We start from the raw sequence: 17,166 nt of genomic DNA, 5'->3' as shown, positions 1-17,166 counted from the left end.
GGTCGCGACAGCTCGTGTCGCCGGAAGTCGCTGTGCTCGCATTGAAAATTAATGGTATTGAGTCGCTGGCAGTGTGCACGCACCTTTAAGGTGCGTACACACTGCCAGCGACTTTATCGCTGCAGGTCGCCAGTGGCTGGCGGTGAAGTCGCTAGTGGGTGTTCCCACTACTGGTTGCCTAGTAACGTTTATAAATGACATTCACGGATGCCACTCCATTGCTGTTGACAGCGAATCTCTTTTCTTGCCACTAAAAACAAACATTTTGGAGGGAAAAGACTAAATATAAATGGAATCAGTACATAAAATGCTTTATATCAAAGATGAATGAGAAACAAGGCGTGCTGTTTGCCATAGCGGCTGTTTATCTGCGGCGAAAATGCAAATGCCATTCTGTCTGGGTCCATAAAATCCCCGCGATCTCAGATAGCTACACCTTTCCACGCAGTATTTTTCTTAAAAATGTCCTTGTACGTGGGAAGAGACATATAAAGCACTGGAAAATTTCTAACAGCAAGAATTAGCCTTTCATCCACCTTTCTGTTACTGCAGGAGCTGAGAGAGAGAGAAAGGATCACGTGAGCTCTCCCGTCTTCTCTCCTATTGGCTGTCGCTTCCATTAGTCGCTCCAAAGTTGAACTTTTCTCAACTTTGTTGCGTCGCTGGACACGCCCACATCTAGCGCCAGTGTGTATGCACCTTTAGTGTTGGTGGGGATTTTTCAACGATTTTAGTGCAGTTACATTATTACGTCAGTAGATGGCGGCCAGAGTGAGTGAGTCAGTCAGCAGACTATTCAACCATTTCAGTCAAAAAGGCTGCTTTATTCAGGAACAAACAATACTATGGTTATCAATATGTCAATCATTGCTTTTTCAAGCATTTCATATGTGTTTCATATGTGGATTTAATTACCGAAAATTTGATGCGTATACGTGGCCATTGGAAATCCTCATAGCAGCATAAAAAACAAGATTCATACAAATTCTGAATGGATTAGAAAGCGCACAATGAGCGCTTATAACCACTGTCACTCATCTTCATGGCAATCTCTAGCACCCCCCGTAGAACCATGCCTATTAATAATGAACAATGAGTACGCCTAAATGTTTCCAATTTATGCCAGGAATACAAAAGCCCCGACATGGCGTGGATAGATATAGTAGAAATATATATAGATAAAAAATTACACCACTCAAAAAAGTCAGTAAGAAGCTTTCTTTTCTGACTGCTAGTGGAAGTTTATTGTTCTCCATTTGTTAGCTAAAGTTAGCTTCACCGGAGTGGCGCCAAGCAGTCGTGTCAACGTGTTTTACTAAAATAAAAGTATCTTGGGGACTTTCAAATGCTTTCAAATGAATTTAACCACTGGAGTCTTGTGGATTACTTTTATGCTGCTTTATATGCTTTTTAGACCTGCAGAGCTGAGATATGTTTTCTAAAAAGCTATATGTATTATTAATCAAGTAGTACAGAACTGTTTTCTAAAGGTGAATAAACAGCAGTTCCATCTCTCCCATCAGATGTCGCTAAATACACAGTCCTCTAGAGCTTCACCCATCCCACAGTCGCAGCATTTGAAGTTTGTATTTGTTTGAATGGTTCTTCCTTCCCTCTGCAATCCATAATTTCCATTTCTTCCTGAATTTACTCGTACACGTTGACGGATATAAAATGTGCTCTGGAATGCATAGACGATTGTACAAAATGCTGTGGTAGGTGCTTATGACATTTTGTATGAACACAAGTTACATGTTTTGTACGTGCTAAGTCCTTGTTTGCTAGCTACTGATTGGCCTAAGTTGTTTGTTTACGTGACTAGCTAACTAGAGTGTCTTTATCGCCCGTTTTCGTGTGTACAGGTTAGTGGAACAGCAGACTAATCACTAAACTTGGCTTTTGCAATTTAGACAAAGATTAATTATTGACTTTTTGCGAAAATGTAGTAATTAGCTCGCTCGTGCTAACCGACCCTAAACCTAAACAGCAACGTCACATCATTGGAGGCCTAAAGCTCCGTCTGACAGATGTCTAGACATTTACCAGGTATATTACTAATGTGTGTATGTGTTTTTTAATCTGAGACTCTTTAATTATGTTTGAAACGGTACGTATTTTCTCCCTCTGCCCCAGCGCAACGTGCTCCGCGGTAATTACGTTGGTTTGAAAATTACTAATCAACTCTTTTGTATGTAGCATTTGAATGCGTTGTGGGTCTGGGGAATATGTGTGCACATTTGTCACCAGAATGACACGAATCGCTTAACTTGTGCATAACGTCTTAATTATCGTCTAGATCGCTCTAAAATGTCACTATTTTGGTAGCAAATGTAGGTTTTGAGACCGCACTTAAGTACCTTATGAAGCCACATACAACTACTGTAGTAAAAACCACACATTTTAATATAACTTGCTTTAGATCTTTCTTTTGATTTATATGCATGTAAAGGGATGTCACAGATTCGATGCATTGATCATTTGTGTAATCACAGCTTTTTAGCCTAATGCATGTGTGCATTTGATTAATTGATGTGTTGTTTGTCATTGTTCTCCAGAGTCGCTTATTATGGCCACTGGAAGTCATGTTGGAAGCAATGCAGAAGTCCACAGACTAAAGCAGGCCCAGCCCCATGATCTTCTCAAACGTTTGGTTTGCTCTAGAGATGAGAAGAACATGAGGGAGGTGAGGGAGTTTCAAAGTCCATACTGAGTGGAAACTATTCAAAAGTCAAGTAATGTTTGTAATATATGTGCTAAGTGATATTATGAGCCTTAACAGTGTTTTTCAATATTTTAGGAATGCTAATTTTATCTGTTGTTTAGGTGGATTATTTACTCCAGGACAAAACCGATCAAGAGAGGTATGTTTTTGAGCCATAGCAATGCAAACACCATGACATTTTGTGTTATTGCAGTTTATACTGTAATGGAACATGCTGCAGCAACCACACTGGCAAAATTACAGTCACCCATTTCAAGGTATTTGTATCCCTCTATCCTACAGATTTCCAGTGGGCCATTGTGTTCACAAATACAGCAAAGCAAAACGAGTGGTGGTTAGCAAGAAGAAAACGCGTCTCTTCGGTGTTGGATCAGGAGTATGTCGGAGAGCTTCCACTGCAGGGAGGACGTCTGACATGGCAAACAAAGAAAATGAACTAACCTGCGCTGATGACGTCCAGGCTATTCTTTACAGTGACGATTGTGGGTTCTCTGTGAACTCAATAGAGACTTCAAAAATGGCAGCAGCTGGCTCCAAGTGTAGTGATTGTTTTACTGAGGTGAGTTATCTTAAGTGATAGCTCTCGAGTTTGGGAACCCCAACTGTATTCTTTTTATTCTACGGGGGTTTTCCGGTTGTTGTGATTGTCCAGCTATTCCAGTTAAAGGATGAAAATTCAATCATCATTTACTCTCACTCAACTAGGGGTGTGCTCAAAACCATTTTTTTTCCCAATTTGGAATGCCTAATTCCCACTACTTAGTAGGTCCTCGTGGTGGCATGGTTACTCGCCTCAATCCGGGTGGTGGAGGACGACAAGTCTCAGTTGCCTTCACTTCTGAGACAGTCAATCCGCGCATTTTATCATGTGGCTCATTGTGCATGACACAGTAGAGACTCCCAGCATGTGGAGGCTCACGCTATCCACACACAACTTGCACCCCATTGAGAGCGAGAACCACTAATCCTGACCACGAGGAGGTTACCCCATGTGACTCTACCCTCCCTAGCAACCGGGCCAATTTGGTTGCTTAGGAGACCTGGCTGGAGTCACTTAGCACACCAGTAACCGTTTTTAATATTCAGTTAACCGTGAGGGTTCACGAACAGTTGGAACAGTTAGCGACTCTGGAATAAAGAACGTTTCATGCAATGGATGGATGTCAAATACTTATTCAAAATACCAGGGAAAAGTCCACAGTGAGCTATGAGCTTAAATACACATGATAAAATCATTCACATTAAAGTCAAACAAAAATAATCAAATTGTCACTGTCTGCAACGGATTCTTAAACAACGAAAAATACATAATTGTAGTGCCAAACCTGATGCTCTGCCCAAGCAGGTTCATACATGCCAGTAGTGTTGTCCAAAGCACTGATACTTCGGTACCAAGTCAGTTATAAAATAAAAAAGATGTAATGATGCCATTGATTCTACAGTACCAGTAGTGCCGAACACCGACTTAATTCGGTAACTGCAGTCTTGCACACTGTCTTACTGACACACAACTGCTTTCAAATGGTTATAAACAGTGTGCTCTGTTACTACTTTTACACTGAAATGCACAACTAATCAAATTAAAATTATGAAATGTCCTAGTGTGATTATTAAACTGTGAGATGCTGCAATCTTAGTCTGTATGACCTGCATGAGCTTTAAATGAATGTGTGAAGCAGACTGCTCATACACTGATTCTCATAGTCTGTAAAGTTTCCATTCGTGTTGTATGAGAGGTGACAGACCAGAGCACCAATCCACTCTGAAACATTATTTTTACATGATTTATATAATTAAATCACAGCATTTGCGCTTTAACAATCACACTGAGCAGTGTAGCGAACTGTTCATCGGGAGAGGTTACACTTCCATCAAAAATACACATCAAAATAAAAGCACAATTCATAATAAAAGCTAAATGCCTGAAATTGAAGAAATTGCAACATAAATATATTATAACTAAATGTAAATGTAAAATGTAATTCACACTGTAGAAATAATAATGCATATAATAATAAATGGTGATTCATAAAGATTGTAATTATAATAAAAATTAAGCAATATATCACAAGCAAGAGTGCTTTTGTACTGGTTACTGATAAAAATAGTTTGTTAAAAAATGCAATGTTATGTTAATAATTGTTCTATTTTACTTGTTAAAAGTTTAAGGAAATGTTTTGATTAGACAACATTTTGATCATTAAATTATATTAAACTTTAAAACATGGAATTCTGGAACAAATATAATAATAAAAAAGAAAAAAAGAATTTTGGGGAAAAAATAAAACAGATTTCAGTAGGGACCTGCTTAGAAACAAACAATTGTTTGAAACACTTGAAGCATTCATATCTTTTAATTTATTATTTACATTGAAATTTAAATGGGCTAAAGGAGTGTGTTCAGTAGCACATTATCATATTAGCCAATATTTTCTGTGGTATCGAAATTGGTACCAATTTTTTCTCGGGTCACATCAGGCTTGGGTCAGGTTGTAGACCTCTATTGCTTGTGTAGAATAACCAGATAGTGATTTTGGTATTCAGATAAAGGCGCGTCAAACAGTTAATCAAATAGCAACTGTCCATGCACATCCCTATTCCATATAACCAATATGACTTTCTTCCATGGACCACAAAAGGAAATGTTAAGCAGAATGACAGCCTTAGTCAATATCCACTTTCATTATGAAAGGGGGGAGGGGGATTATTTGGCAGTGTAATAATAACATTAGGATGAGTAAATGATGACTACATTGAGCTGTCCCTTTAAGGTATAATGTATCTAACCCCTTTATTTTTTGACATTCTAAATGAAATCCAATCAGTCATGATAAAGGGTGATCTAACAATCTCTGTACTAACTTACTGTTTTGTTGAATTCCTTGAACAGTTGTCAAAGGATCATGAAGCAATGACCCATGTCCTCTTTGGAAGGAATCTTAGACTGAATGTTGCTTTGACTCTGTGGCGAAGAAATGCAAGCGAACTAGTGGCATACTTGAACAGGTTAGAAGTTTGGCTTTTCTTCAAAATACCACTTATGTAAAGGCATAGACGATGCTCATTTCAAGGTGAAACGTATAAAATGCTGCAGTATTTTAAAAAGTAGTAAATCTTTAACTTTGTTTAATAAAAGTAAAGGGGTTTTCTTTACAGTAACATGTGTATAACCCATTTTTGTCCTTGAAATGTTAGAATATTGAAGCTAGAAAAAGCCAAATAAAATAGTTACACCCAATGTGTTTTATATTGGTGAAGAATAGAAAATGTTGGAGGAAAAAATTTGAAGACTTAAGCTAATACTTTTGTACCTAATAAAGTTCATTTCTTTCTCTTTTTTGTAGAATTCAAGACACAGGTGTGCTTGTTGACTTTTTGCCTATAATTACAAAAAGGTAGTCTATTTAAAACCTTTCCAAATCACATGAATATGTTTTGCCATACACATTAGACATGTTTTTTTGTATTAATTTCTCCCTTTATAGTCTTCAGGAAGAAGAGCCATGCATTTCGATTGGCTGTTGTGTTGACCTTTTACCACAAGTGAAAGTGATTCTTAACACTAAATATGAAGAGTAAGTGGGTACCCTGCATGTCCTTTATATTGATTTTCAATTTATTGCTAAGTTGTGGCCAAATTAAAATTTGTTTTATCTCTTCTAGACACCTCATTGTAGCTTTACACTGGGTTCAATCTGTCATTAAGAAATGGTGGCCTGAACTCCCCACAAACAAAAGCTTGCACGATGGAGGTTCAAATGACAGGTGCTTCATTTTTTTTTATGTATATCTGGAATTATTAAAGGAGACCTATTATGCCCCTTTTTACAAGATGTAATATAAGTCTCGGGTGTCCACAGAATGTGTCTGTGAAGTTTCAGCTCAAAATACCCCACAGATCATTTATTATACCATGTTATAAATGCCTCTTTTTGGGTGGAATCAAAAATGCGCTGTTTTCGTGTGTCTCATTAAATTCAAATGAGCTGCTGCTCCCCGCCGACATAGCTCTGGTCTCCGTGAATACAATCAGAGACAAGGGTATCTTTAGATGCATTAGCCGTGGAATCGGATAACAAGCACATTCGAAAAGGCGACTTGCAAACATTCACGAAATATAAAGTGCGATACTTACATCTACAGGATATAAAGCTGGAATACAAACAGTTGGTACTGATCCATGCTTGAGAATCAATTTTTTTTGAAAATTCTGCTTTATATTGACACATTCACAAAGCAGTCTGGTGTAAAATAATTTGCACAAACATACGCACATTTTTGTGTTTTGTGGCACATTTCCTTCAAAAACAAAACTTGTCCACAGCGTCTTCAGTGGCACTGATGTCTGGAGTACATGAAGATTCTTATGTTCACTTTTACAGCCAACAACAAGAACACTTATGATGCTTACAAAGCTGAAACATTATTCTTCTCACTACATCTGCTCCAGCATGGAAAAAAATGGCGGCCTGTGTGTAGATCACTCAGGGGAGGATCTATGATAATAGGGTTGAGTCCCTCACTAATCGTGGTTGAGGCGGGCAGAAATGAAAAACGTTAATTTTGACACAATGTTTTTCATTAATAGAAATATAAGAAAGAGGAGTGGGTGGACTTTTAACATTGTAGGGTGGTTGTGTTCACACATTGCCAACATCTATGAGCCGGTCATGATGTTTCTAGACAGGATAGAGGTCAGATTTGCTGCACAGTCCTTCATTCATGAAGAAATACTTGTTTTTGGGATGCAAAATTTTATCTTTTTAATTTATTATATACGCACCTTATCTTGTAATTGTTTGCTGGAAAGTGTAACCAAAAATGTCTGCATCTTTCAGGAATGTTCAGGCAATGACGACGCTGCTGTTTGAACTGTGGGAGGGAAAAAGTCAGTTAAGCTCAGTTCCGGGAACTGTGGGAGAAACCGCCAAGGTGCAATGTGTTTTCATGTTTTCATCAATAGAAAAAGTACTACTGTTCACAAAACTAGGTCTCACCCATTTTTCCTCTTTTGTCACCTATTGCTTGTTTTCTTCAGGTCATAGAATCATATCTGGCACAAATGCGCTGATGCATTAGTGTAGCACACTAAGGAGATGACCACTACATATTCTTGGTGCATTATGTTAAGCTGCTCTTTGAGCAGTTTGGATCTATTGAATCTAGAGCTTACTAGTGGCGAATTGGGGATTGATGAACTGAACAATTCACACACTCCCGTTCTCAGCACTGGAGGAGGAACGCTTCCTGCAGGCATCGAATGACTGCTTCACATTGAAGTGGACTTGCTTAGGGGCACCTAATCAACTCCATGAGACTCTCTGGAATCAGGCAACTAACTGAAGTGCCAAGCAGACATTTTAACTGTTGCACTTGTAGTGCCATGGTGAGAATCTGCTTAAGTGGATGTGATTATGTATGTGTTCCTTTATTGTATGTTTTTTCAGTCATGCACTTGAATTCCAGGCGTTTTAAGTTATAAGTATGTTGTTGTCCATTGACTGATCATGAATGGAATATTTCATGAATGTAATGTGTGTAGTTATTTCTTTTAATCACCTTTCAAATAAATTTACACAATCTAAATCCATTTCTTTTTTTTTTCACATCTACATGTTTCCATTTATATGCATATTTTCATTTGACACTTTATCTATTAAAGGGTTAGTTCACCCAAAAATAAAAATTCTCTCATTTACTCACTGCTGAACACAAGATTTTTAGAAAAATTGCTCAGCTCTGTGAGACCATACAATACAAGTGAATGGTGATCAGGCCTTTTAAGCTCCAAAAAAGAGACAAAGTCGGCATAAACATAATCCATCAGACACCAGTGGTTTAATCAATGACTTCTGAAGCGATCCAGTTGGTTCCAAAGCGATCCAGAGCAAAATGTATCTCCTTTTTCACTGTACATCTTAACAGCATAAACAGCTTGGCAATTATATTTTCAGGCTTGATTACAATTAATATAAAGCCATTTAAAGTTTTCATGCCTCAAGCACTAGGAAGTGCAATTGAGCTTGAAAATATGAGTGTACCTATAGACTGCAATGGCAAGATGTACAGTAAAAAATAAGTTATATTTAGTTCTATTTTCACCCAAAACCAACTGGATCACTTCAGAAGACATTGACTGGACCACTGAAGTTACTTTTATGCTGACTTTATCTGCTTTTTGGGGCTTCAAAAGCCTGGTCACCATTCACTTGCATATGGACCAACAGAGCTGAAATATTCTTCTAAAAATCTTCGTTTGTGTTCAGAAGAAGAAATTCATACATATCTGGGATGGCATGAGGGTGAGTAAATTATGAGAATTTGCATTTTTGTGTGAACTATCTTTTTAAGATAACAAAAATGACCCCACCCAAAACCCTAATCTTTGAAGGAAATGATACGGTAGCCTTTGTGAATTGTTAGAGATAAGAAACCCACCTGGAGTCACTGATTAATACCATAAGGACCCAGTCAAACTTCGAGGTGATAAAAATGAGATTTTAAGTACATTTTAAAGCGCAAGCTAATGAAGACGTGTGTATGTGTGAAAATATGAATATATTTGGCTTAGAAAGATAGTTCGCAACGCAACGGTGTGTGCCAGTGTCCAAAACCCCGGCCTAAACGATAATCATCACGTGGTATAACAGATTCCGCAACAGTTCTTCCGGTCTCTACCTTTCATGAGTTCCGGTTTCCATATACTCTACACGGCTGTCTAAATATCGACGCGTTGTGATATTTGTACACTTTCAAACGTCAAATTTATCGTGTTACCAAGCACGATGCTGTACATTAAGCGTCTATTAGATGTATTTGTGGCGCTGCAGGCTCTGTTTGCGTTGTCATTGTGTTTTTCTGAACCAGAGCCGGGGCCTGCAGCAGGTTCTCAGTCCAATGGAGATCGTTTCAAAATCGAAGGTCGCGCGATCGTTCCTGGAGTGAAAACACAGGACTGGATCTCCTCAGCCCGAGTCCTGGTCGAAGGAGAGGAATATGTTGGCTTTCTGAAGTGAGTTATTAAAAATAATGTGTGGTGTTTTCTGTCGATCATCAGCAATGTTAGCTTCAAAGAGGGGTCTATCTATTTGTGTGTGCAACTGCTGGATTTACTGTTGACATAATCTGAAGAATAATGATGTTTGCGTCATTTTATAGGTTTATGTTCTATCATTGCCGTTTAGTTAACTAACTTATAGGTGAAAAGTCATCGTCAGGGTGTAAGTAATGTTGTTGGTCACACACAGTGTTTAATAAATAAAATATAACCAGTAGGTTAACGAGGTTTTCCTAGATGACACTTTTAGCCACACATGTTTTACTTTACAGGACTGACGGAAGCTTTGCTGTGAACGATGTGCCTTCTGGATCATATGTGGTTGAAATCGTATCACCATCTTTCAGATTTGAACCTGTCCGTGTTGACATTACATCTAAAGGGAAAATGAGGTAACTCTTTAACCAAAACCTAATTTAACATTTCTATACAGTACTGTGTAAAAGTTTTAGGCACTTGGGAAAAATCTTGTATAGTGAGGATGTCTTCAAAAATAATATAAATAAATAATTTTAATTTGTCAATGAGCATCATACAAATTCCAGTAAACATTAAAAAAAATAAGATAAATCAATATTTGATGTGACCATCTTTGTCTTCAAAAACACACCAATTTTCCTAGGGGCACCTGGACACCTGGTTTTTCTTGGTTGTTGGCAGATAGGATGTTCCAAGCTTCTTGGGGAATTCACAACAGTTCTTCTATCTATTTCGGCTGTTTTATTTGCTTTGGTCTCTTCATGTAATCCCAGACTGACTCTATATTCAGTGTGGGGACTATGCAATCTGTTGCAGGGCTCCCTGTTATTCTATTCAATTCTATTTGCAAAAGAAAAATTTGGGAGTTCTAAAATGTATATTTCCTATTGACACACTGAAGATGAAAATATAAATAACCATTTTAAAACAAATGTTTTTGTGAAGCATCTTGTGTGCCTTATAAGACTTTTGCACAGTACTATATATTGATACATGAACACCAAAGTTAACTTCAGGATCTGTTGGTGAATGACAGGGCACGCTTGGTGAATTACATCAAAACCTCTGAAGTTATTCGACAGCCGTATCCCCTTCAGATCAGATCAAATGGTCCACACACGTACTTCATGAAGCGGGAGACATGGGGGTGGACTGATTTTCTGATGAACCCAATGGTAAGATCACATCATGGCTTCTCAGGAACCACTATCTATTGTACTCGTTTATTCATTGTGATATGCATTTGTCATTTGACGTTTACATAGCTTAATTAGTGTCTTGTATGCATATGTGTTTATGCATATATTTACAGTCTTTCTGTTATCCGTTTACTTATTTTAATGGTATTATTTAACTTTTATTTTCATACCTTGGGGTTAGTTTGTATTACAAAATGTTTCCTTTTTCAAATTGTTGTATGACAACCTTCGCCACAAGATGCTTGACGTTTTAGTGAAATAATATGTGCTGCTAATAGCTGTTGTGCCCTTGTTCTTAAAATCTATTTGTTGTGCTTAGGTCATGATGATGGTTCTTCCCTTACTCATCATCGTCCTGCTCCCTAAGGTGGTAAATACTAATGACCCTGAGATGAGAAAGGTAAATCATAACATAGCAGGTCATATTAACTAATATTTTATTGCAAGTTTTGTGACCGCCTCATCCACTGGAAATAGCTGTATTTATGCAATTTGTTTTCTGCAGGAAATGGAGCAGTCTATGAACATGTTGAACCCTAACCCAGAATTGCCAGATGTTTCTGAATTCATGACTAAATTGTTCTCCAAGGGCTCCAGTAAGTCTGGGGGAGGCAACAAAGGTAGCAGGAGTATTGCACCAAAGAGGAGGTAGTGCTGTGATCTTTTTTTTTTTTTTTTTTTTTTTTTCAGTTTTCCATAACACTGTTGTTTTTTTTGTTTTTTATATATATGTATATACAGTATATATGAATGGTTTCTTTTTAAACTGAAACTTGACAAAGCAGAACTGTTTCTCTCCACTGTCCCATTTGCTTTTGATGCATTGTTGTTAACAGATCATTTTACTCATTATAATGATACACTGAAAACTTCACACATTTTAAAACATTTTTCTGGTACACCTGGACTAAATCATGAATTCATTGTTGTTGTTGTATTTTATTTTTTTAAAATATAACTTTACTAAGTTGTTTTAAAAGTAGAATGAGTGGGGAAGTAAATTATTGGTCTGTTACCACGGATTGGTCGAGTTAAAAGATTCCTATGCATTGATGCCAACTTAGCGACTTTGTCGCTATTTTTAGCGACTTTTCAGACCCCTTTAGCGACATTTTTTCAAAAAAGCGACTAGCGACAAATCTAGCGACTTTTTGGACAAACCTTAGCAACTTTCCAAATTCCAAATATCGCCAGTACTGCAAGCGTGAGGTCTTACTTCCCCGCTGCGTCTGCTCTGTTCAGTGAGCGGCTGATAGGAGCAGCACATTCCGTTGACTGCACGCCAGCGGACATAGACATGAATGAGCTGCGCATGTGCACGCTGTGTTAGCAGGAACCAATCAGTGATCACATAGCAGCTGCCTTCTCCTCTGTTTTAATTCAAAACATTTAATTTGACCGTTTTTCGGCTATATACTTATATAAAAACAGTATGAGCACGGTTTAGGGGAGATAACCGTTATTATAAACTGAAGTAGGCTACAGTACCGACAAATTAGGCAGAATGCAAATACGACGCGATGACGTCATTAATATGCTAATGACGCATGACGTCATCTGGCGACATTTAGCTACTTTTCGAGCAGGCTTTAGCTACTTTCCATTGAAAATAGTTGGCAACACTGTTCCTATGCCAAAAGAGGAGTGTTAGACAAAGATTTTACTTTTGCTTAAGCATTTCGATATTCTCTAACATATTTAACATTATGATGGTAGTCTATGCTTTTTCTGCTGTTGCATCTAAGATTCATCAAACAGATATATGATTGCTTCTCAGAATTGAGGTCAATGCAGTTTCACCTCCACTATGATTTGAATTACAATTTAATTCAAACTCTAATAAATCAAATTTTAGCACATTCTTAATATGAGAGAAGTATAAGTAAACAGGAACTATATATAAAAGGTTGGGAGCATCAATGTGCTTTTGATTGGCTTTTTTAAAGTCGCTGCGGGTCGATGCAATAGCTGCAATATGGCTTCACTGATGACATTAGATGCTAACATTTGTACTTGCTATATGTAGTACAAGTAATAAAAAACATTTTTATTTTTTTTCTCAATTAAGTTGATCAAATTTGTTCTGGGACATTTCAGATTAAGCTAACAAGCTGCAAGTTTTAGGATGGATAAAATGAGGGGCCATCTTGGGACATGTGTCTTCAGGCCACCCTAAGGAGGTGACGTTGACCCCAATTCTGTGTCACAACTACTTGAAACAAAGCTTCTAGGTTGAAATATGTACTATATCTTGTTGAGATTGTACAAGACTGTGAATGAAGATAAGAAATGCATAAGATTTAAGCTATGAAGTATCTTATTTAAAATAAATTGTGGTGGTCAGTATTGATGTCTTGTTTATTTGTTTGATTTTCTCAGCATGATGCTTATAGAAAGATGGGTGGATGCAAATATTTAAGACCAAATCTGGTCATAGGTGACTGAAATGGTAAGCAATTGCTAGTATGGCAGTGGAAAATTGTAATAAAGCCATAGTTTGAAAGAAATCATTAGCATTAGTCTGATCTTAGAAGAAGATTGATCCCCTGCATTGGTGTTTCAATTGGCTGGGGTACTTTAATCTTAAAATATTTATTTAACATCATATTATATGGCACATTTTCACAACACAAAAAGCAGGCATTTCTTAATTTAACATCTTTAATTGAAAACAGCAAGGCACTATCCATGAATGTACTTGTCTGAAATGTACACTCACTGAGCACTTTATTATGAACACCTGTACACCTACTTATTTATGTGATTATCTCATCAACCAGTCATGTGGCAGCAGTGTAATGCATAAAATCAGGCAGATACGGTCAGGAGTTTCATTTAATGTTTACATCAACCATCAGAATGGTGAAAACATTTGATTAATTGATTTCGACCATGGCATGATTGTATGGTGCCAGACAGGCTGGTTTGAGTATTTCTGTAACTGCTGGGATTTTCATGCACAACAGTCTCTAGAGTTTACTCAGAATGGTGCCAAAAACATCCAGTGAATGGCAGTTCTGCGGACGGGAACACCTTGTTGGTGAGAGATGTCAACAGAGAATGGTCAGACTGGTTCAAGCTGACAGAAAGGCTACTCTAAGTCAGATAACCACTCTGTACAATTGTAGTGAGCAGAATAGCATTTCAGAATCCACAACACATCAAACTTTGTGGCGGATGGGCTACAACAGCAGAAGACCATTTTATTAGGACCATAGTGTTCCTAATAACATGCTCAGTGAGTGTATGTTAATATTCAAGTGAAGTTCAGTTCTAATTTGTGGCACAGCAAATCTAGTGTAAATGTATTTCTTTTTTAAATAGGCCTGTGTAATTTGGGATTAATTAGGTGTTGTAGAAAAATAAAATGTGCTTCTACTTCACATGGTTTAATCAGGATTTGATGCCTTTTCTTGGAGATAACGTTTAGAGTAAAGGTACAATGAAACGTCTTTTGCATTTGAGCTGTCTACAGAAGTGTTGGTTTACTGTGATCTGTAGTGCTGCTTGAAAATCTGACAATCTGGATTTTCCAGTCCTGCATACAGAGACTTTAACTGGCACTGTTGAAAACATTAATAATACTAATAACAATGAGAAACCTTAAATTGCTTTGCACATCTGAAGTTTTTGGATATTTTAGTTTATATGCATGAAGTGTCACTGACATGACCAAAGCATACAATACATGATTTTCAAATAGTTAACCATGGTACAAATGCTTTACGTTTTTGGTATCTATAATAAATAATAAAAAAAGTTATTCCTCCATATCTTTATTTTACTCACCTCCCTAATCTTTTCACAATATTAAAAATACACGTTGTGTAAACATGTTAAATGCACTTAAATATATATAAAACTATGAAAACAGATTACATGTTAAATTATGTTATTCATAATAAATTATAACATTTTCTTTTAATCAGGCAACATGAAAAATATGTACACACTCCCTAGAAACAACATGGCCAGGAATATGGAAAGGAATAATATAGGAATATGGCCTCTGACATTGTATGCATAACATACACTAAGATAATAAGAGATGCTTCTTTATGACACTTTGACATAACAATTGTATTACATGTTAATCATTCAAATGGTCTAATATTCTGCCATTTCTGTCCTTTAGCTACTTCAGAATTAGTGATTTTGACCACACCAGTATAGTTTGTCCTCTCTTTTACTCTTCTTCCACTTGCAGAGGAATAACATCCAAAAGGTCTTCTGGAAGGTCTTGTTACAAAGGGCGTAGCACATAGGGTTAATGGTGCTATTGACATAGCAGAGCCAGTAGCCTAGATGCCAGAGGGAGACAGGGATGCAGTCAGAGCAGAAGGTGGAGATGAGCACCATGATGTTGTATGGGGTCCAGGTAAGGAGGAACGCCAGAAGGATGGCACTCAGTGTCTGAGCAGCCTTTCTCTCCTTGATGAGGACCATTCTTTTCCGTTTGGTCATCTGGATCTTCAGGTTTGGGTCCTCTGGTTTGCTGGATGAGGATATAGATGGGGGAGCCTTGGGTGCTGATGAGTGGCAGAGATCTGTGCTTGTTCCCTCAGCTTCACTGCTAACTTGCAAAGCAGTAATGTTGCTAATGATAGGTTTGAACTTATATGACATACATTTTGTATTGTTTGTTTGTAAGCATTGCTTTGTGAGATCACTTAAATATTTGCCTTCTTCAAAACAGTCCAGCTGTCCATTCTTATTTAATGATTCTTGGTTCTTTAAAGATTCTCGTGGGATTGCCTCAGTGACAGACCGCTCTTCTTCCTCTGATGATGTATAACTGTTTAGTGTTGTGACCTGGTCCAGTTTTGTCCAATCTTCAGACTGCAATGTTGTCTTGGTTACATAACTCTGGTTGGATGAAGACCATGATGCTTGAGTCGTGCCCCTCTTGCTTTTAAATCTAAAGCATCTTAGTATTGGCTTTTGCACTTTGGGATCTTCATGGCTGTCCAAAGATGGATATCCTTGCAGTTCTGTTAAACTTTTTGTGCGTTTCTCTGTTTCTTTGTAGATTTTGCAGTATAAAATTGTCATGATTGAGACTGGGATATAAAAGGCCGCTATGGCTGTCCCGAATGTAATTGTAGGTTCTGAGAAAAACTGGATCTGGCATTGGTCAGGTGGAACTGTCCTCTCACCAACAAAATACTGCCAACACAGAATGGGTGGAGCCCACAGAATAAATGATATAAACCATGCCAAGCCAATCATAATACCTGCACGTTTCGGTGTTCGTTTCGCCCTATAGGTGAGTGGCCTTGTAATTGAGAAATACCTGTCGAAGCTGATGACCAGCAAGTTCATCACTGATGCGTTACTTACGACATAGTCAAGTGCCAACCAGAGATCACATGCTGCATTTCCTAAATACCAATATCCCATGAGAATGTAACATGTGTACAGGTTCATAGAGAAAACACCTATGATGAGGTCTGCAAAAGCTAAACTGAGTAAGTAATAGTTGTTTACAGTCTTCAGTTGGCTGTTCACCTTGAAAGAGAGTATCACTAAAACATTCCCCACTATTGTGATGAGGCTCACTATAGCCGATACAGTTGCAATAGTTATGACCTCCAACAGACTGTATGGGGCAGGCAAGATGGTGGAAACATTTCCACTTGCAGTTGAATTTCCACTTGAATCCATGTCCATCTTGTCAGTGTAGGACTTTTAGCAGCAAACTCTTATTTTTCATGCTCAGTTGACAATGGATAGTCTGAAAACATAGAAAAAATAAAATCAACACTTGATACAGGAAAGATTATAATGTATACATTTATATAGCCTATTTATTGTGTGAAAATGATTTATATTAATATATGTATATATATTGTTTTTTTACAAATACCCCACAGCTGTGGCATCACTTTGAACACAGCAAAGAATTTGCTCCTTAAAGGAATAGTTCTACCAAAAATGAAAATTGTCTCATCATTTACTCACCTTCATGCCATCTCAGATGTGTATGAATTTATTTCTTCTGCTGTAAACAAATAAGGATTTTTAGAAGAATATTTTTGCTCTGTAGGTCCATACAATGGAAGTGAATGGGTACCAAACATTTGAAGCTCCAAAAAGCACATAATGGCAGCATAAAAGTAATCTTAAGTCTCTGGTGTTTATCCTGCTTTCATGTGCTTTTTGGACATCTGGCTACCATTCACTTGCACTGTATGGGCCTTTATTCTTAG

At 37.5% G+C, this 17,166-nt stretch overlaps 3 protein-coding genes across 3 annotated transcripts; 2 read left to right on the top strand and 1 right to left on the bottom strand.

Annotated features, from left to right (window-relative positions):
- The first annotated feature begins 1,567 nt into the window (after positions 1 to 1,567).
- katnbl1 (katanin p80 subunit B-like 1) lies at positions 1,568 to 8,300 on the top strand. The gene is made up of 10 exons (XM_052096158.1): positions 1,568 to 1,715; positions 2,556 to 2,683; positions 2,824 to 2,861; positions 3,005 to 3,281; positions 5,613 to 5,728; positions 6,067 to 6,117; positions 6,208 to 6,297; positions 6,386 to 6,487; positions 7,561 to 7,654; positions 7,761 to 8,300. The coding sequence occupies exons 2-10, from the start codon at positions 2,567 to 2,569 to the stop codon at positions 7,791 to 7,793; spliced, it is 918 nt and encodes a 305-aa protein (XP_051952118.1). The 5' UTR covers positions 1,568 to 1,715; positions 2,556 to 2,566; the 3' UTR covers positions 7,794 to 8,300.
- A 1,102-nt stretch (positions 8,301 to 9,402) lies between these two features.
- emc7b (ER membrane protein complex subunit 7b) lies at positions 9,403 to 13,014 on the top strand. Its single transcript, XM_052095940.1, has 5 exons — positions 9,403 to 9,734; positions 10,052 to 10,171; positions 10,795 to 10,933; positions 11,277 to 11,357; positions 11,463 to 13,014. Exons 1-5 carry the CDS (start codon positions 9,508 to 9,510, stop codon positions 11,607 to 11,609), a joined length of 714 nt encoding a protein of 237 aa, XP_051951900.1. The 5' UTR covers positions 9,403 to 9,507; the 3' UTR covers positions 11,610 to 13,014.
- A 2,089-nt stretch (positions 13,015 to 15,103) lies between these two features.
- Positions 15,104 to 16,621, bottom strand: LOC127622349 (muscarinic acetylcholine receptor M5-like). Its single transcript, XM_052096431.1, has one exon. The coding sequence runs from the start codon at positions 16,619 to 16,621 to the stop codon at positions 15,104 to 15,106; it is 1,518 nt and encodes a 505-aa protein (XP_051952391.1).
- Between the last annotated feature and the right edge of the window lie 545 nt (positions 16,622 to 17,166).

This window comes from Xyrauchen texanus, chromosome 28 (assembly GCF_025860055.1).
Source record: "Xyrauchen texanus isolate HMW12.3.18 chromosome 28, RBS_HiC_50CHRs, whole genome shotgun sequence".
NCBI classification, from domain to species: domain Eukaryota; kingdom Metazoa; phylum Chordata; class Actinopteri; order Cypriniformes; family Catostomidae; genus Xyrauchen; species Xyrauchen texanus.
The sequence above is the reverse complement of the archived record's forward strand: the minus strand, read 5'-3'. Positions and strand labels throughout refer to the sequence as shown.